Here is a 22,059-nt window from a genome sequence, read left to right as displayed (position 1 = left end):
TCCGTCTAGACTGACGACTGACGACAGAGGAAGTGAGTTAAATAAAAGCTTGTAAAAATAGCTATTTTTTTCAAATTTTATTAGCTGTATAGATCTACTTGTCAAGGCATACGTTATGAAATGTATACAATTCTCTAGGCCAAAAGTAATGCAAATTACTTTAAAAAGCAACATAAATACCACTGACTAGCCGGGATTTTAACGGAATCATTTAAGTCTCTTAATCAGTGTGTGCATTTAATATGGTGTTGTCTTGTTGACTAATAATGTATATAATTTGCTTTTTTATATAGGTAGCCTATATATATATATATATATATATATATATATATATATATATATATATATATATATATATATATATATATATATATATATATATACATATATAAATAAAGTAGACTGTCTCTGTAAATTTTAAGTTATTTATTCAAACCATTTCCTAATTAAGTAATTTAACAAAGTTTATCCATCGTGAGACAAATATCCAACAATAATATGCTCATTTCGGGTCTCTTTTTCTTCTAATTTATACCCGCCAAAAATTATGAATAGAGCAACTTCATATCTGGCAAGCTGATCAAAAGTATTTAAACATGAAGATTTTATATGTGCTATGGTTTCCCGTGTTTGTTTTATTTATTTTGGGGTGTATTTTTTCGCATTTGTCTATCTTTCACTCTACATCTTATAATATTTTTTTTGGGGAGGGGGGGGGGGCGGGTTACCGTGTGCTAGTTACTGTTGAACAATCACCACTGTTTACACAAAACAACTAATCTATCAAGGTGGATGAAAAAAATGTTTGTTTTTTTTGTCGGATTTTAGGCCCATTAAACGACCTGCCCCCTCCCACCCTCCTACACATTGCGAGGTCTGACAGCAAGTAAGTTCCGCCTCTGCAAATGTCAGTTTAATTTATTTACAGACCTAAGTTTGGATGCCCAGCATATTCATGACAAACTGTGTCTGTAGGACTGTGTGTACTGGTGTCCCCAAAGATAAAAACAAAAGAACAAAATTCACCAAACCCCTAAACAATGGAACAAAATTCACCAAACCCCTAAACAAAAGAACAGAATTCACCAAACCCCTAAACAAAAGAACAGAATTCACCAAACCCCTAAACAAAAGAACATAATTCACCAAACCCCTAAACAAAAGAACAGAATTCACCAAACCCCTAAACAAAAGAACAGAATTCACCAAACCCCTAAACAAAAGAACATAATTCACCAAACCCCTAAACAAAAGAACAGAATTCATCAAAACCCTAAACAAAAGAACAGAATTCATCAAAACCCTAAACAAAAGAACAAAATTCACCAAACCCTTAAACAAAAGAACAGAACTCATCAAACCCCTAAACAAAAGAACAAAAACAAGCTTTGTTAACCGTGCAATAGAACTCAGAGAACCTCTGAGAAGCTGAGACTTCTTTAGACTTTCTCTTGCATTAGCTTTTGTTTTTCAGTTTTCAGTTTTATCAAATGAATGCTTTCATTCAATCGTCAGCTTTTTAGTTTTTAGGCCATTAAATTAACTTGTTTTTAGAATTGGAAGAAATCGCGAGGTCGCAAAGCTCGCTGGGAATTCTATTTAAAAAGAAAACATTTACAACAAAAAAATTCACGTTTCCCCTCACCCTGGGGCCTGTGACAGCTGCGTCATCAATCGATCTTCCCCCCCCCCCCCTCGGCCTGTGGGTTGCAACAATGAAATAAACACAGCCAATAAGATACGTTTGACGTTCACGAGATCACCATAATGCTAATCACCATTCTATAGCCCGCATACAACATGGGGTATCCTGTAAACCAAATTCATGACGTCTATCGTGACAGTGAGCGTCCCTTAAACAACGTCCGTGACGTCTGCTGTGACGTGTGTGACGGCCCCTATACAAGAACGATAACCCTATCAATCATCTCCCTTGCTTATTGCTTCTCTCCCCTTGTCGCTGGAGTCTGGTAACAAATGTCTTCAACGACCTTCACCTTGGTTTGGTGGGGGGAAAAAACAAGAATCTGTTAGCATTGATGGGGTGTGTTGGGGTGGAGGAGGGGTGTAGGCTACGTGTGAGAGGTGGGGTGTGTTAGTATGGGGAGGTGTGTAGGCTCGATGTGAGAGGAGGGGTGTGTTGGGGTGGGGTGAGGTGAGGGAGGGAGGGGTAATGTAGATGTAAGAGAAGGTGGGGTGTGTTGGGAGTGGGGTGAGGGAGGGAGGGAGGGGTAGTGTAGATGTAAGAGGAGGTGACGTGTGTTGAGGTCGGGAAGGGACGGGGGTGTTTTGTTAAAATAGGTATAATTGCTAATACAAACATTCCTAATTAATCAAAAATGCAATTAACAACATCGATTGATTGGGCGTATTTGTAAAGTATAAAGGTGATTGAGTTAATCGTGGCTTTCATCATTTTTCTTTCTATTTTTAATGAACACAAACGGAGAAATGTAGTTCCCCCACCAACCCATTGCTGCAACCATATCTAACTAACCCTAACTCGGGCAGTTAACAACCACGCTTAGCATCCAGGTCACTCAACAGCTGCCTTACCCGGCGATGGCGGGGTTAGGGTTAGGGTTAGGTTATTGGTTCTCCTGGGGTCAGGGTTAGGGTTAGGTTATTGGTTCTCCTGGGGTCAGGGTTAGGGTTAGGTTATTGGTTCTCCTGGGGTCAGGGTTAGGGTCAGGGTCAAGGGTTAGGTTATTGGTTATCCTGTGTAAAGTGTGTCTTACTACGTCCCTAGTTATAGGCGTATGCAGGTCAGACAAACAACAAAACGGAGAAGTCTGCATGAATGTCCGCTCCTAGTGCATGGAGAAGTCTGTCTAGACAACCATACGGGTCAAAACAATGTGTAGCACGTCATTTCGCCGCACAGATTGTGTGTAGTACGTCATTTCGCCACACAGATTGTGTAGGACGTCATTACGCCACACAGACACCTGAGAAGCCGATGAAAACCAGGGACAGTTGGTGCCATTTCAAGCACCTTCTCACATGCTGGCCGTCTGATTACATGTGTAATGAGATCTATTGGTCTTCTGATTACACGTGTAATGAGATCTATCTACTTACACGTGTAATGAGATCTATCTACTTACACGTGTAATGAGATCTATCTACTTACACGAGTTCATTCAACTTTTCCTACCGTGTGGCGAGAGTCAATGACGGTACAGTCGGATGTAAGGTCCCCACCCAGCGGGAGCTCTGAGGGGAAGGGTGGGGTGGGGGTGGGGCTAAAGGGTGGGGTGGGGCTGGGTGGGGGGAGGGGGTTGGGGGTAGGGGGAGTGGAGCTAGTCGGGGTGGGGGGGAGGGGGTGGGGGGTAGGGGGAGTGAAGCTAGTCGGGGTGGGGTGGGAGGGGGGTGGGGTGGGGCTAAAGGGTGGGGTGGGAGTGGAGCTAGTCGGAGTGGGTGGGGCTGGGTGGGGGGAGTTGTAATCTCTGGCTTGTGGCTCCATTTCTGGGTTGTTTTTTTATGCTGACATATGACGTCTGTGTCAGTTGTCATTGTGACATATGACGTATGTGTCATATGTTGTTGTCATTGTAACATATGACGTCTGTGTCAGTTGTCATAGTCAGTAAATGGACTAACTTTTCCGACTTGAAAAACCGAAGTTCCTAAATCAACGTGTGTGTAATGTAATCGTGTGTAATGTAAATGTGTGTAATGTAATCGTGTGTAATGAAAAAAGCACATTTGAAATGAGTTAGAATGTAATTAACTCTTAAAGACTCCATTTGTTTTGTAAGGTTTTCTCACACATGTAGGCTACACACATACACACACATACACACACTTACACACATATACACACACATACTCCCCTAAAACATACATAAAGTCACTCTCACACACACACATACATTATCTCACTCTCTCACACACATACACTCAACACCCACACGAGTACTCATCACGTGACTTACCTAAACACGCCTATTCTTATGAAACACACTACCCCCCCCCCCCCCCCCCAACCACCACCAACACGACTGACGTCACTAGACTGGCCTATATTCTCTGTACGGATGAAAAAGATCAATTTACAAACCTCAGTTTTAGATCAGTTTTTGATCAGCTTTTGATCAGTTTTTGTTCAGTTTTTGATCAGTTTTTGATCAGTTTTTGATCAGTTTTTGATTAGTTTTTGATCAGTTTTTGATCAGTTTTTGATCAGTTTTTGATCAGTTTTTGGTCAGTTTTTGATCAGTTTTAGATCAGTTTTAGATCAGTTTTTGATCAGTTTTTGATCAGTTTTTGATCAGTTTTGATCAGTTTTTGATCAGTTTTTGATCAGTTTTTGATCAGTTTTTGATCAGTTTTTGATCAGTTTTTGATCAGTTTTTGATCAGTTTTTGATCAGTTTTAGATCAGTTTTTGATCAGTTTTTGATCAGTTTTTGATCAGTTTTTGATCAGTTTTTGATCAGTTTTAGATCAGTTTTTGATCAGTTTTTTGATCAGTTTTTGATCAGTTTTTGATCAGTTTTAGATCAGTTTTTGATCAGTTTTTGATCAGTTTTTGATCAGTTTTTGATCAGTTTTTGATCAGTTTTTGATCAGTTTTTGGTCAGTTTTAGATCAGTTTTTGATCAGTTTTTGATCAGTTTTTGATCAGTTTTTGATCAGTTTTTGATCAGTTTTTGATCAGTTTTTGATCAGTTTTTGATCAGTTTTTGATCAGTTTTTGATCAGTTTTTGATCAGTTTTTGATCAGTTTTTGATCAGTTTTTGATCAGTTTTTGATCAGTTTTTGATCAGTTTTCAACAGCCGGTTATCGTCGTAATGATTTATTATCCCGAACACCAAACATTTTTATCCCGAACACCAAACATTTTTTTCCCGAACACCAAACATTTTTATGCCGTTACAACGTTTTATTCATTGCTGTAGCCTATTAGGTTATAATTGAACGTTTCAAGACTTGGCAACATTTTAGTCAATAAGCTGTGCTTGTGAGATTTTGTTTACTTTTCTTTGAGAGATTTTGTTTAGTATTGTTTTCTTTTATTAAGAGCTTTTGTTTGTTGTTGTAAGTCTGTTTTCTTTAATTAAGAGCTTTTGTTAATTGTTATATGTTATTCTTCTTTCAGCTGAGATGTGCTTTCAGATCATACAGTTTTTGAAGCTTGGCCATTGAAACAAATCATTTTGACCAAGTTTTCTTCGGCTAATTATACAAGTCATTTTGACCAAGTTTTCTTCTTCTAAAGAAACAAGAGTTTTTGTAGTGGAGAAGTATTCTTGGCCGAATCAGACATAATTTTTAGAGAGAAACAAGTCTTTTAAATCGTCTAACTAGACATAAAAAGACCAAGTCTAAAATAGAAGACCACATTTCTGGAGTAACTCGGGGTTTTCTTGACAAACGGTTACCACGTGACCAGCCTGTGGAGCGATGCATGACGGGACCTATGTAGCCACCCAGTCATGTGACCTCTCTGATGAGATAAAAGGTAGGTTAATTAGTGTTAATGGCCCATACACTAATTACTTTGTGTCGTCTTGCTTGGCCTTTATTGTGCTAATTATCTGGACATCTTTAATTATCATTGTGGCGTGCTGTTCATAATATTTGAGAAGTTAATTGTTTACGGTTAATTAGCCGCAAACATTTGGCTAAAGATGACAGGCTGTCTTTGTATGGTGTCATGAGATTCTAGCTGTCTTTGTATGGTGTCAGGAGGTTCTGTATTTGTATGGTGTCAGGAGGTTCTAGCTGTCTTTGTATGGTGTCAGGAGGTTCTGTATTTGTATGGTGTCAGGAGGTTCTGTATTTGTATGGTGTCAGGAGGTTCTAGCTGTCTTTGTATGGTGTCAGGAGGTTCTGTATTTGTATGGTGTCAGGAGGTTCTAGCTGTCTTTGTATGGTGTCAGGAGGTTCTGTATTTGTATGGTGTCAGGAGGTTCTGTTCTTGTATGGTGTCAGGAGGTTCTAGCTGTCTTTGTATGGTGTCAGGAGGTTCTGTTCTTGTATGGTGTCAGGAGGTTCTAGCTGTCTTTGTATGGTGTCAGGAGGTTCTGTATTTGTATGGTGTCAGGAGGTTCTGTATTTGTATGGTGTCAGGAGGTTCTGTTCTTGTATGGTGTCAGGAGGTTCTAGCTGTCTTTGTATGGTGTCAGGAGGTTCTGTTCTTGTATGGTGTCAGGAGATTCTGGCTGTTCTGTTTTCTGTAGGTGTTTAAGGGGTGCGTGGCGTGGTGGGGGGACGGGGCGTGCTATTAGACACGGGTAAATTATGTATTGCGTAAAATGTGCCATGATTTTGATTATCATATGTCATATATATGTCTCAATTGACATAACTGGCAAGTTGAGTGCTGTGAGCTATTTCCATTCTCCTTGAAGCGGCTTAGATTTTAATAGTCAAGAAAATAAGTGAGGAACTGTGACACATTGTTTTACTGTGTTAGGGTTAGGTGTGTTAGGGTTAGGTGTGTTAGCTGTGTTAGGGTTAGCTGTGTTAGGGTTAGCTGTGTTAGGGTTATGTGTGTTAGGGTTAGGTGTGTTAGGTTTAGGTGTGTTACGGTGAGGTGTGTTAGGGCTTTATCTGTCCTCTGCAGCAGACTTTTACATTTGTATTGGGGCTGGGTAAAGTGTAGTCTGTTTGAATTTTGACGACTACGTCAACATTGGGGGGGGGGGGGGTGAGGCGGTGGGGTGACACTGTGCCAATTATGTCAGCCCCCGGGGGTTGAGCTGATCTCGAGACAGTTGGCAGTGCGTGTGTCTATGACGAGATCTCGAGACAGTTGGCAGTGCGTGTGTCTATGACGAGATCTCGAGACAGTTGGCAGTGCGTGTGTCTGTGACGAGATCTCGAGACAGTTGGCAGTGCGTGTGTCTATGACGAGATCTCGAGACAGTTGGCAGTGCGTGTGTCTGTGACGAGATCTCGAGACAGTTGGCAGTGCGTGTGTCTATGACGAGATCTCGAGACAGTTGGCAGTGCGTGTGTCTGTGACGAGATCTCGAGACAGTTGGCAGTGCGTGTGTCTGTGACGAGATCTCGAGACAGTTGGCAGTGCGTGTGTCTATGACGAGATCTCGAGACAGTTGGCAGTGCGTGTGTCTATGACGAGATCTCGAGACAGTTGGCAGTGCGTGTGTCTATGACGAGATCTCGAGACAGTTGGCAGTGCGTGTGTCTGTGACGAGATCTCGAGACAGTTGGCAGTGCGTGTGTCTGTGACGAGATCTCGAGACAGTTGGCAGTGCGTGTGTCTATGACGAGATCTCGAGACAGTTGGCAGTGCGTGTGTCTGTGACGAGATCTCGAGACAGTTGGCAGTGCGTGTGTCTGTGACGAGATCTCGAGACAGTTGGCAGTGCGTGTGTCTGTGACGAGATCTCGAGACAGTTGGCAGTGCGTGTGTCTATGACGAGATCTCGAGACAGTTGGCAGTGCGTGTGTCTGTGACGAGATCTCGAGACAGTTGGCAGTGCGTGTGTCTGTGACGAGATCTCGAGACAGTTGGCAGTGCGTGTGTCTGTGACGAGATCTCGAGACAGTTGGCAGTGCGTGTGTCTATGACGAGATCTCGAGACAGTTGGCAGTGCGTGTGTCTGTGACGAGATCTCGAGACAGTTGGCAGTGCGTGTGTCTATGACGAGATCTCGAGACAGTTGGCAGTGCGTGTGTCTGTGACGAGATCTCGAGACAGTTGGCAGTGCGTGTGTCTGTGACGAGATCTCGAGACAGTTGGCAGTGCGTGTGTCTGTGACGAGATCTCGAGACAGTTGGCAGTGCGTGTGTCTATGACGAGATCTCGAGACAGTTGGCAGTGCGTGTGTCTATGACGAGATCTCGAGACAGTTGGCAGTGCGTGTGTCTATGACGAGATCTCGAGACAGTTGGCAGTGCGTGTGTCTGTGACGAGATCTCGAGACAGTTGGCAGTGCGTGTGTCTGTGACGAGATCTCGAGACAGTTGGCAGTGCGTGTGTCTATGACGAGATCTCGAGACAGTTGGCAGTGCGTGTGTCTATGACGAGATCTCGAGACAGTTGGCAGTGCGTGTGTCTGTGACGAGATCTCGAGACAGTTGGCAGTGCGTGTGTCTATGACGAGATCTCGAGACAGTTGGCAGTGCGTGTGTCTATGACGAGATCTCGAGACAGTTGGCAGTGCGTGTGTCTATGACGAGATCTCGAGACAGTTGGCAGTGCGTGTGTCTATGACGAGATCTCGAGACAGTTGGCAGTGCGTGTGTCTATGACGAGATCTCGAGACAGTTGGCAGTGCGTGTGTCTGTGACGAGATCTCGAGACAGTTGGCAGTGCGTGTGTCTGTGACGAGATCTCGAGACAGTTGGCAGTGCGTGTGTCTGTGACGAGATCTCGAGACAGTTGGCAGTGCGTGTGTCTGTGACGAGATCTCGAGACAGTTGGCAGTGCGTGTGTCTGTGACGAGATCTCGAGACAGTTGGCAGTGCGTGTGTCTGTGACGAGATCTCGAGACAGTTGGCAGTGCGTGTGTCTGTGACGAGATCTCGAGACAGTTGGCAGTGCGTGTGTCTGTGACGAGATCTCGAGACAGTTGGCAGTGCGTGTGTCTGTGACGAGATCTCGAGACAGTTGGCAGTGCGTGTGTCTGTGACGAGTGAGATCAATGCCGACTCAGTCTAGTTGCTGCGTGTTCAGAGAAGGTCAAGGTTGCTGCTATTGACCTGCGAACACGTGTGGCGTACCAATACATTCCTCTCTCCTTATTGCCATCAATAAGACAATATCAGTGCAGTTACTGCCCCTGCTGTGGTGCAGTTATCGCCCCTGCTGTTGGTGCAGTTATCGCCCCTGCTGTGGTGCAGGTTAACTCCCTGCTGGCAGGAGCCTGACAAAAGTTTATCGGCACACGTGACGAGTTGATCAAATCACGTGGTCAGCACGTCACACGGAACACGGAGGTCGGGTGCTTGTGCACTGATGTCTGTCTCAGGGCGGGTGGGTTCGTATCCTCCGTGGCTATAGAAAGACGGGAGTACCGCTCAGGAGTCGTTCTCGTGTAGGTTCAGGTGTTTTTAAACCTACAGGTTCAGGTGTTCTTAAACCTACAGGTTCAGGTGTTATTGAACCAATTCTGGAGCTTATGAAAGTAGTGAGATTTTTTTTTCTGCATGTAACCGAACATTTCACCAGACATTTTGCCATGTTTGTCAGACATGTACATGGATATTTTGCTGGATCTGTCATCGGACACATAGCCGGACATTTAGCCGGACACTCAGCCGGGCATTTCGCCAGACACATATCCAGGCGTGTAGTTAAGATCCCACCAATCGATTGATTTTAAAATTCGCCCGGACATTAATGGCGTACGTGCCTACTCACGCGTGAAACACGCGCCGTCGCGAGATTTACAGCGTCACTTTATTTCGTCACGTGCCGTGAACTCGCTCGAGCGTGAACACGTGGTTAAATCACGGTCTGCGCATGCGCAGGTTATGATAGCGTGAAAAATCTCTGGTCGACTTAACAACTGGCCGTTTTATGTGTCCAGACCAGAGTTACGGGAACCACGTGACCACGTGGTGTTGTTTACTCGTGCGTCAGATGGCTGGAGTAAACAAATCACGTGGTGTCTGTGTGAGCGTATCTGTGTGGGCTAACGCTGGAGCTAATCCAGTTGAAATTGAGCCGTTAATCCGCTGGTATTATCGTGGGATCACCATGTTGACAAAAACACGATTTGTGTGTTGAAAACAAAAACATGTTGACATGAGCAGTGTTGATGGTCAGCTGTGTTTTGGTGTCTGTTGTGTGTAGTCTTTAGTTCTTGTGGCCTTTAGCTCCTGTAGCCTTTATCTCACTCATCCATAGATTTCAGCCTCACTGAACCATTTATTCCATTTTTCAGACCAAGCAAGTCCAACAGTTCTGATGTGCGTGGGTTCGGATCCCACCCGTCCCCGATGAGCTCCGTGCCTGCGCTATCCCTCTACCACCTGGTCCCCATGAACGAGAACCAGGCGGCCGGCCAGCAGTGCCGGCACCACGAGCACCGGCAGGGCGACCTGTCCGGCACGGCGGTGCTGGTCGAGTCGGCCTACGTCCTCCACCAGATCCTCATATCCGTCCTCATCGTCACGTGCTTCGTGTGCACCAAGACGCTGGTCGACTCCTTCAGACGCCGCAACGCCCGGGTGTCCGTCATCATCATCGGCGCCGGCCCCATCGGCCTGACCTCCATGCTAGTGGCGGCCCGCTCCGGACGCGTGGCCCGGATAGTCCTCTACGAAGAGTTGTGCAAACAGGTGCTCTATAACAAGCCGCACCAAATCGCGTTTGACGTGAAAAGTGTGCATTTTCTCAAGCGGATGGGTGTGGATTTCGACAACATCGAGGGGTGTTGGGAGATGGGGTGTTTCTACACGAGACTCGGAGTGTTTCAGGAGTACATGCTGACCACCATTCCTAGGCTGGATGTACCTGTCGACGTCCGGCTGCCCACCAAGGTAACACTTGTCACGTGACTTTAAGCAATGGTGGCCTATAGTGGTCCACAATGTTGACCCTCCAGTGGTCCACACTGTTGGCCCTCCAGCGGTCCACTTTTGGACCTCCAGTGATCCACACTGTTGGCCCTCTTGTGGTCCACCGTTGGCCCTCCAGTGGTCCACACTGTTGGCCCTCCAGTGGTCCACCGTTGGCCCTCCAGTGGTCCACACTGTTGGCCCTCCAGTGGTCCACTGTTGGCCCTCCAGTGGTCTACTGTTGGCCCTCCAGTGGTCCACACTGTTGGCCCTCCAGTGGTCCAAACTGTTGGCCCTCCAGTGGTCCACACTGTTGGCCCTCTTGTGGTCCACTGTTGGCCCTCCAGTTGTCCACACTGTTGGCCCTCCAGTGGTCCACACTGTTGGCCCTCCAGTGGTCCACTGTTGGCCCTCCAGTGGTCCACTGTTGGTCCTCCAGTGGTCCACTGTTGGCCCTCCAGTGGTCCACTGTTGGCCCTCCAGTGGTCCACTTTTGGACCTCCAGTGGTCCACACTGTTGGCCCTCCAGTGGTCCACTGTTGGCCCTCCAGTGGTCCACACTGTTGGCCCTCCAGTGGTCCACACTGTTGGCCCTCTTGTGGTCCACTGTTGGCCCTCCAGTGGTCCACTGTTGGCCCTCCAGTGGTCCACTGTTGGCCCTCCAGTGGTCCACTGTTGGCCCTCCAGTGGTCCACACTGTTGGCCCTCTTGTGGTCCACACTGTTGGCCCTCTTGTGGTCCACTGTTGGCCCTCCAGTGGTCCACTGTTGGCCCTCGAGTGGTCCACTGTTGGCCCTCGAGTGGTCCACTGTTGGCCCTCCAGTGGTCCACTGTTGGCCCTCCAGTGGTCCACTGTTGGCCCTCCAGTGGTCCACACTGTTGGCCCTCCAGTGGTCCACACTGTTGGCCCTCCAGTGGTCCACACTGTTGGCCCTCCAGTGGTCCACACTGTTGGCCCTCCAGTGGTCCACACTGTTGGCCCTCCAGTGGTCCACTGTTGGCCCTCCAGTGGTCCACACTGTTGGCCCTCTTGTGGTCCACACTGTTGGCCCTCTTGTGGTCCACTGTTGGCCCTCCAGTGGTCCACTGTTGGCCCTCGAGTGGTCCACTGTTGGCCCTCCAGTGGTCCACTGTTGGCCCTCCAGTGGTCCACTGTTGGCCCTCCAGTGGTCCACTGTTGGCCCTCCAGTGGTCCACACTGTTGGCCCTCCAGTGGTCCACACTGTTGGCCCTCCAGTGGTCCACACTGTTGGCCCTCCAGTGGTCCACACTGTTGGCCCTCCAGTGGTCCACACTGTTGGCCCTCCAGTGGTCCACTGTTGGCCCTCCAGTGGTCCACTGTTGGCCCTCCAGTGGTCCACTGTTGGCCCTCCAGTGGTCCACTGTTGGCCCTCCAGTGGTCCACTGTTGGCCCTCCAGTGGTCCACTGTTGGCCCTCCAGTGGTCCACACTCGGTTGTCCACATTGGGCGATGTTAATTCAAATCTATTTATGTACGTTTCTTGAAAGGGGGGGGGGGGGAGGCTGTAGAGAATTAACGTCTATAATTCACCTCCAAAATTCCTCTCCATAATTCACCTCCATAATACACCTCCATAATTCACCTCTATAATTCACCTCTATAATTCACCTCCATAATTCACCTCTATAATTCACCTCCATAATTCCTCTCCATAATTCCTCTCCATAATTCACCACTATAATTCGCCTACAAAATTCACCTCCATAATTCACCTTTATAATTCACCTCTATAATTCACCTACATAATTCACCTACGTAAATCACATGTGTTAATCCAATTCCTGTCAAAAAAAAGTTGTTGTTGTTTGGTAAAATATTGTAGATGGCGCTGCCTATCCAATCTTGACATCCGTGTATGTTTTATTTGATTGTCACTGGCGCATAGACTTGACATTTAAATCTCCGCAGGTTAATCCATTGGCTAATTCGCTTGTTAATCTTCAACAAGTAGAATGCATGGCTTATCCACGAAATGACTTTTATAGAAAGTGTAACTTGCTGTGTCATTTTGTGCCCATTAAAACTCATCACTAAATAGTACTCACCCAACATTAAAGATCGTAGCCATTTTTTCCATTGATGAAATTTCTAAACTTTATCCTTCGAATTTCTAAACTTTTTTTATCCTTCGAATTTCTAAACTTTTTTTATCCTTCGAATTTCTAAACTTTTTTTATCCTTCGAATTTCTAAACTTTTTTTATCCTTCGAATTTCTAAACTTTTTTTATCCTTCGAATTTCTAAATTTTTTTTATCCTTCGAATTTCTAAACTTTTTTTATCCTTCGAATTTCTAAACTTTTTTTATCCTTCGAATTTCTAAACTTTTTTTATCCTTCGAATTTCTAAACTTTTTTTATCCTTCGAATTTCTAAACTTATTTGGGCCTTTAAACTTCTAAACCTTGTTTGGTCTTTTTGGACGTCAGTAGAAATTACACGTCAACAGACCGTTCACATTGACGTCAGTTCATCTCGTCACTACACTAACGATGTGTCTGTTCGCTGAGCTAGCCTGTTTGTTGTATTGTGGCACACTCATTTGGCCCGTGGATTCCAAGATGTTTCCATTTTATTTTATTTCAAGATTTTCTTAGTTCTAAATGTCTGTCTGTCTGTCTGTCCGTTCGTCCGTCCGTCCGTCCGTCCGTATGTCTGTCTGTCTGTCCGTCCGTCCGTCTGTCTGTCTGTCTGTATATCTGTCCATCTATCTGTCTCTGCCTGCCTGCCTGTCTGTCTGTCTGCCTGATAATAAAACAAGTATAAAATTCTGTATACTACCCAGCTTTAAAATGCACTAAAATATTTTTAGTTAAAGAGTTGATCGTTTATACAAATCCCTTATACATTTTGGCGTCCAGGAACAATTGGTATGTGTTAAAAGTCAAAGTGTTTAATTTTTTTTTACCTTTAGTGCATTTAAAATATTTTTTTAAAAATAAATATCTTTAAAAGTTTTTATTTCTCGAACGTTCCTTAGCTTAGAGCCAATGGGGCCGATCCATCAAAGCCGAGTTATTTCAAGTAAAAGTTTCTGTAGATTTTAATCCGAGCTTAATCCGGTGTACAGCCGCTGAAATCTGTCGCCGATACATCGAACACTTGAATCAATAGCTTCAACCCCACCCCCCCCCCCTCCACCCCACCTCCACCCCTCCCTAAATCCTCTGAACGAATCCAGCCTGCTCGAGATTTGTCGATAACTTTAAAGTCAAGTCATCGAGTTGACTTCAAAGTCAAGACATCGAGTTGACTTCAGATGGCCGGAAATAGAAAACCTAAGTAGAGCCTTAAAGGCCTTGAACTTGGCCGTGTTTCTGTTTTTGTTTTGTATTCAATATTTAATCAAGTCAGTAAAAAAAAGATAAGAAATTATTAAAATAAATATTCGATTAAAAAAAATATTTGGGTCAGCCAAAGGTGGATTGGGGGATGGGCGGGGAGGAGGGGGGGGGGGGGCTTTATGTTTGCCTCAGCTGGGTGTGAATGGGGGTGGGGCTAGTTTTAGTTTGGTTCACAAAAACGGCAAACCAAAATATCTTCCCCACCACGCCAAACAGCTGCTAAACATTTTTGGCCGTTAGTGAATTACCGTGTAGGTGCAGATGAAATGTCCCTATTATTACCGTGTAGGTGCAGATGAAATGTCCCTATTATTACCGTGTAGGTGCAGATGAAATGTCCCTATAATTACCGTGTAGGTGCAGATGAAATGTCCCTATAATTACCGTGTAGGTGCAGATGAAATGTCCCTATAATTACCGTGTAGGTGCAGATGAAATGTCCCTATAATTACCGTGTAGGTCTAAATGAAATGTCCCTATTATTACCGTGTAGGTGCAGATGAAATGTCCCTATTATTACCGTGTAGGTGCAGATGAAATGTCCCTATAATTACCGTGTAGGTGCAGATGAAATGTCCCTATAATTGCCGTGTAGGTGCAGATGAAATGTCCCTATTATTACCGTGTAGGTGCAGATGAAATGTCCCTATTATTACCGTGTAGGTGCAGATGAAATGTCCCTATAATTACCGTGTAGGTGCGTGTAGGTGCAGATGAAATGTCCCTATAATTACCGTGTAGGTGCAGATGAAATGTCCCTATAATTGCCGTGTAGGTGCAGATGAAATGTCCCTATAATTGCCGTGTAGGTGCAGATGAAATGTCCCTATAATTACCGTGTAGGTGCAGATGAAATGTCCCTATAATTACCGTGTAGGTGCAGATGAAATGTCCCTATAATTACCGTGTAGGTGCAGATGAAATGTCCCTATTATTACCGTGTAGGTGCAGATGAAATGTCCCTATTATTACCGTGTAGGTGCAGATGAAATGTCCCTATTATTACCGTGTAGGTGCAGATGAAATGTCCCTATTATTACCGTGTAGGTGCAGATGAAATGTCCCTATTATTACCGTGTAGGTGCAGATGAAATGTCCCTATTATTACCGTGTAGGTGCAGATGAAATGTCCCTATTATTACCGTGTAGGTGCAGATGAAATGTCCCTATTATTACCGTGTAGGTGCAGATGAAATGTCCCTATTATTACCGTGTAGGTGCAGATGAAATGTCCCTATTATTACCGTGTAGGTGCAGATGAAATGTCCCTATTATTACCGTGTAGGTCTAAATGAAATGTCCCTATAATTACCGTGTAGGTCTAAATGAAATGTCCCTATAATTACCGTGTAGGTGCAGATGAAATGTCCCTATAATTACCGTGTAGGTCTAAATGAAATGTCCCTATAATTACCGTGTAGGTCTAAATGAAATGTCCCTATAATTACCGTGTAGGTCTAAATGAAATGTCCCTATAATTACCGTGTAGGTGCAGATGAAATGTCCCTATAATTACCGTGTAGGTCTAAATGAAATGTCCCTATAATTGCCGTGTAGGTGCAGATGAAATGTCCCTATTATTACCGTGTAGGTGCAGATGAAATGTCCCTATTATTACCGTGTAGGTCTAAATGAAATGTCCCTATAATTACCGTGTAGGTGCAGATGAAATGTCCCTATAATTACCGTGTAGGTCTAAATGAAATGTCCCTATAATTGCCGTGTAGGTGCAGATGAAATGTCCCTATAATTACCGTGTAGGTGCAGATGAAATGTCCCTATAATTGCCGTGTAGTGTAGGTCTAAATGAAATGTCCCTATAATTGCCGTGTAGTGTTAAATGAAATGTCCCTATAATTGCCGTGTAGTGTAGGTCTAAATGAAATGTCCCTATAATTGCTGTGTAGTGTAGGTCTAAATGAAATGTCCCTATTTTGTCCAAATGACCAAGATATAACGACAAACCACACTGTACCAGAGACATGACCAGTTGACCCAGCTAGGTCAAATAGATTGACCAATGACTTCAGGTACATACTAAAAAACTACTGGAAACTTCTACACCAAGCCAGAATTAATGACGTCATGTCCGTTTCGCGTCACCGTCTAGACGTCTTAGCTCCCCTTGTCGTGTTTATTTTCCACCAGTAATTTAATCGTCTGCTTTCACTGTTCAAATTATGGTAATCACAATTTGTAGATTGCCAGGGGGGAGAACTCTAGTAGTAGCAGATGTGACAGACGGGACTACATTTTACCATCTCATTTTCTGCTGTCGTGTTTGCTGTTATGGGCAGATTTCGTCATCTTATGCGTGTATATATATATATATATATATATATATATATATATATATATATATATATATATATATATATATATATATATATATATATATATATATATATATATATATATATATATGTATGTATATATACGTATATATATATATATATATATCTATATATATATATCTATATCTATATCTATATCTATATCTATATACATATACATATACATATATATACATATATATACATATATATACATATATATACATATATATATATATATATATATATTATATGCAACACTTTGAACAGCTTACAAGCTGCAATGCACTTTGTTTCTACAATTGTTGTCGACTAGACTTGTCAATGTTTCTACAATTGTTGTTGACTAGACTTGTCAATGTTAAAAGGACAGAGACAATTGCTGCCGGAATGGTACCGACCCGCTGAGAATGTTCGAGAAAAATAACATGTTTGTCGATGACGTCATGAGCTACTGGTAGTTACAGAAACTATCGGTAGTTACACAAACTAGCGGTAGTTATACAAACTAGCGGTAGTTGTGAGAGGAGCATATTGAATGATACTTTCAAAATCCCACAATACTGAATGCTTTAATTAATTTCGTCAAGATTTGATTTGACCAAGTTTTGATTTGACCAAGATTTGATTTGACCAAGATTTGATTTGACCAAGAATTAAACAGTTTTTGTGTTCGATATCCCAACCTGACCTGTGTAAATAAAAAGACCAAGATTTGATTTGACCAAGATTTGATTTGACCAAGATTTGATTTGACCAAGATTTGATTTGACCAAGTTTTGATTTGACCAAGAATTAAACAGTTTTTGTGTTCGATATCCCGACCTGACCTGTGTAAATAAAAAGACCAAGTTTTGATTTGACCAAGAATTAAACAATCAATTCTACCCGGGGCTGGGGCTCCGACCCCCGGGGAGACTAGCACATGAAACTTGATAGAGAGTGATGGTAACTGTCCCGAGATTAGCCGTACCCTGACGTCAATGGTATACGTCCGCTCCCAGTGCATCTGGTTTTAATCACAACTAAACGATGCGACTTACAGACTAATTAGTACAAAATAACCGTCTCCATGGCAACGTAGTGATTCCAAAGTGATGTATCGGCCATTTTTTTTTTACTACTGGTTTATCGTGTTCTACGAATTTTAAATTTTCAAACTTTGACTTCAATGGGATACTAGCAGTGGCGTAGATAGGGGTGGGTGGAGGATGGGGAAGACGGTGGGGTGGAGAGTGGGTGGGTGGGGTGGGGTGGGGTGAGTAGGGTACGGCTAAGCACAATGGTAAACAACGGCTGATTGAAACAGGTGGTAACAGAGGTCAAGGTCACTTGAAGTTTGACTTAACTCACCTGGTTTCTCCAGCACAACCCCTCCCCCTCTCCCATCCCCTCCCCCATCCCCCTCCCCATCACCTCACCACCTTTTCCCTTTCTCCTGATTGTGATTTACTCAGAGTAAATTAAATATCAACAAAAAAAATGTGTATTCCAAACAGTAGATCCGGGATTTATATTTCAATTTTAAAGATTTTACTTAAAAGAAAAGTAAATTTAAAAACAGGACATTATGACTAAATTATGTTCACGTTCTCCCCTAAACTCCAATTGGCAGCGCTTTTATAAACTCAGCTCAGCTTTCTAAGGTATTGAGGAGATAAAAGTTGGATTATTTTGTTGGCCGTTATTCAAAGTTGATAAATATGATACAAGTAAGAAGACAAATTTAATTCTTTAAATGCCAAAATATTACGATTCTCAATAAGTAAATCAAAATATTTCTTAGAATATTTTTGGGAATATTTTCTGTGACTTGTTGTGTGATTTTTACTTTCTCGTATATACGAAGTATAGAGAAAGTATTGTAATCGTGCACAAAAATAACATAAAATTTTGACAGTTTTCACCGTTTTACTCCTCAGTCCTTCATCACATCCGGAGTATAGAGGACTTATTTTAATCAGGCAAAAATTATAAATACACATATATAAACGTTTTGGCGTGTTATGCGTTATCGAGTCGTAAAAACTGGACTTAGCAATTCTGTCCGTTGTCTGTGTCTCCGTTACAGCTAGGTTGATGAAATTTCATATATAAGTATTTTATCAAAATCGTAGATCCTTATAAACTTTTGAGCGATTTCCGATAACCGGAAGTGGTACTTTTTCTACTTTGAATTTTTAAAAAGCCTATAACTTAAGTACTATTTCAAATAGATAAATGAAATTTCACATGTAAGTAAAAGATCTAATTCTCTACCTCCTGTCAAATTTTGAGTAATTTCCGTTGACCGGAAGTACTAATTTACGCTATTTCCAATTTCTCAAAAAACGCACGTAAATTTATAAAGTACTAATAATATCCCGGACTATTATGCACATTTTATTAGGCGTTCACTTGGTGTGCAATTCTTTTTTTTACGAGATTATATTCTATTATAAAAAGTTTAAGTAATTAAAAATGGATTACAAATATTGTCTATGTCCTGAGTTGCCATCCCTCGTAGTTTTGTATTAGAATATTCGAGAATATTGCGGGGAATAAAGTATGTTGGACTGTCTGTGGCAAGTTTGAAAATATTTTGTTTGTATATGACTAGCTCTGATAGACTCATTACACACACACACACACCACATCACATACACCACATCACATCATACACATCTCAGCCACACATCACATACACATGATTACACACACTACATCACACACACATCACACACACATCACACACACCACACATCACACACATCACACACACCACAACAATCACACCACATCACACACACCACAACACACACACCACATCACACACACCACATCACACATCACATCACATCTCACGCACACATCACACACACCACATCACACACATCACACACACCACATCACACACATCACATCACACACACCACATCACACACACACACCACATCACACACCCACATCACACACATCACATCACACACACCACATCACACACATCACACACACCACATCACACACATCACACACACCACATCACACACACACCACATCACACACACCACATCACACACATCACATCACATCACATACACAACGTCTGTGTGGAATATCCAGAAAACCACAACACCATGACAGATGCTACCAGTCAAAATGTTCGGGAATCCCCGGAGGACTGACATCCTTATCATAACATGAATGTGGTTTTCCCGTTTATTTTTCCGCCAGTTTCTCCCCAGTGATTCCCTCTCGCTTCGGCTAGCGGGTTTTAATTTGCAAGCCAAACTCCGACCGTTTGCCCGGGGAGGGGGAGGCAGGGAGGAGGTTGAGCTACAAAATTGAGTTTAGGGATGAGGCAGTGAAGTGATCCTAGACCGCGAGTGTGTCGGGCGTCCTGGGAATTGGGTGCGGTTAAAACCTCCCCCACCCCAGCATACATATAGAGGTTATACCTACAAGTTTTAGGTTTATCATCTACGGCTATGTATGTTGTATGCGACGTGTACATCAATAATATTTGTTGTATAAAAGTTGTACGGCCACAATGTTTGTTGTATAAAAGTTGTATGTCGGCACCCATGTGATACCAGGTGGTATATTTTTATCTTTGTAACTAGATGTGGCCAAAGTGTATCACTAAGCTAACTTTATACTTATTAGCCAAAGCAGCCCAAAATTCCTACTCTTTCTATAAAATAGACACCAGAATTTATAAATATTTTACCGTAACTCTCCTTCCCCTTGCCTATTTTATACTTACAAGTGAAATATATTAGTGATTGGCTGACTTTCCTTGTGGCTTCTTTATAAAAAAAAATATGCGTTTATACCAGCAGGAAGGCTGTCATTTTATTACTAAATTTTTCTGGCCTGTCCATTTGATTGCGATGAAATACGAAAAGCCAAAACCAAATTTTAAAAATTTTCGTTGATAGTCAATTTTTTAAACAAACTTCGCGGATTTTGAATCATTACATTGATTTTTATATCGCGTGATTTGAAAACCGTGACGTCATTCCAAGCATTTCCCCTCTAGCAGACGTCGAATAGAACTTCCTTTAAAGAGAACTTCCGGTTACCTAAGCCTTTTAAACGGAGAGGAAAAAATATTTCTAAAGGGGAAAAAACTTCTTTGGATAAACTCTAGTCATGCAAGGTTGTCTGCCCCTGACTGAGGTTATTTGGACGTGTGTCTCAGTATAAGTGTGTGTGTGTGTGTATGTGTGTATGAGAGAGTTTTTGTGTGTTTATTTGTACGGTGGGGGGGGGGGGTACACTATTTGCAGCGTAATTAAGTTTCATTAAATATAAGTGGGGGGGGGGTACACTATTTGCAGCGTAATTAAGTTTCATTAAATATAAGTCCTAACTAAAGATGAGTACTAGAACTGGAGAAACCTGAACGGTCGACCGTTTGCCTCGACCATTTCCTCGACCATTTTCCTCGACCATTTCCTCGACCATTTGCCTCGACCGTTAGATTCTCACTAAATTTCTGATTGGTCTAATTTATTTTCAAGAGCCAATCAAAAGCCCCCTGTACGCGGCTGTGATCAGTTTGGTCCCAGGGTCTCAATTTGAAGTTACTGAAAGCACTTGTGGCCAGCAGACGAGATTCCCCCCCCCCCCCCCCCCCCACCCCGAACGCTTCCACTTGAAACAGATAATGACAGATTCGCATCGATCTGACAGAAACGGTCGGCAAATTTTACATTTTAACTTTCTATCTAGTTAATTCGGTTTGACTTTTACGTGAGAAAGTTTGATAAAGAAAATTTTACAGGAGAAAGTTTGACGAACGAAACTTGACTTCACAACTTACATGATCGAGCAAAATTTGACTTTTTTTTTCTTCTAGCTGGTGTCTAGGTCATTGAAGGTGTGTGGGTCATGGAAAGTGTCTAGGTCATTGAAGGTGTGTGGGCCTTAGAGTTGGGAAGAAGAGACTGAATACTCGCGGTTTAACATGAATGCTAGCTGTAAATCTCATAATGGCCCAGACATAATCTTTAGCAAAGTGGCCAAATGGGCCGTTTTAGTCGGGCCATTACAGTAGAGCTGTCTGGCCGTACGTCATCTAGTCGATAATTTTAGCGTCTGATCAATGTCCCCTCCACCCGTGTACAATTGTCACCCCCCCCCCGTGTACAATTGTCACCCCCCCCCCGTGTACACAGTTGACTCCCGTGTACTGTCGTGTACACAATGCGGCACGTGCACATGGGTGAGTGGTATCCTATATGCCAGAGGTATCGTGATTCCTCACTCTCAGGCCGGGATGGGGGGGGGGGGGGGGGGGCTGGAAGCGCCACCCCTCGCACCAGTCCAATCGTCATTGTCAGAGCTGTTGATGAGTACCTCAGGCCCCACACAGTGAGTGTGAGCGAGTAGAGTTTATTTTTGGCCCCACACAGTGAGTGTGAGCGAGTAGAGTTTTTTTTTTTTTTTTTTATGTCCTCATCGTTCTTGCTTAAAACTTGGCGTAAAAGTGACTAAAATATCCTTTAGATTTAGTCTTAAAACTTGGCGTAAAGGTGACTAAAATATCCTTTAGATTTAGTCTTAAAACTTGGCGTAAAGGTGACTAAAATATCTTTTAGATTTAGTCTTAAAACTTGGCGTAAAGGTGACTAAAATATCTTTTAGATTTAGTCTTAAAACTTGGCGTAAAGGTGACTAAAATATCCTTTAGATCTCTCTTGAAATGCGACATTTAGTTTCAGACTACAAAAAATCTCGAAGATTTGTTCGATGTGTGAGACAAGAAAATGGCGATCTTTACAGCCTGTGTGTCGAGATTACTTCTAATTTACGTCTGGTGATTTTACGCAGCATTCGTCTGGGACTATTTCACGGCTAAAGGAGGGGGTGGGGGTGTCTGTGACGGGGGGTTA

The 22,059-nt window shown here is 43.1% G+C and overlaps 1 protein-coding gene across 4 annotated transcripts in view; it reads left to right on the top strand.

Annotated features, from left to right (window-relative positions):
- Positions 1-22,059, top strand: part of LOC131947288 (uncharacterized) — an 82,006-nt gene that overhangs the window by 51,186 nt on the left and 8,761 nt on the right. For all 4 annotated transcript variants that reach the window (XM_059308458.1, XM_059308455.1, XM_059308457.1 and 1 more), the window contains exons 2-3: positions 5,106-5,468; positions 9,868-10,465. In XM_059308458.1, coding sequence (XP_059164441.1) covers positions 9,923-10,465 — 543 coding nt within the window. In that variant the 5' untranslated portion in view covers positions 5,106-5,468; positions 9,868-9,922. The remainder of the gene's footprint in view (positions 1-5,105; positions 5,469-9,867; positions 10,466-22,059) is intronic.

The sequence above is a fragment of the Physella acuta genome, unplaced genomic scaffold, assembly GCF_028476545.2.
Source record: "Physella acuta isolate Inbredline_101_S28 unplaced genomic scaffold, ASM2847654v3 ptg000591l, whole genome shotgun sequence".
NCBI classification, from domain to species: Eukaryota; Metazoa; Mollusca; class Gastropoda; family Physidae; genus Physella; species Physella acuta.
This window is presented reverse-complemented; position numbering and strand designations above follow the sequence as displayed.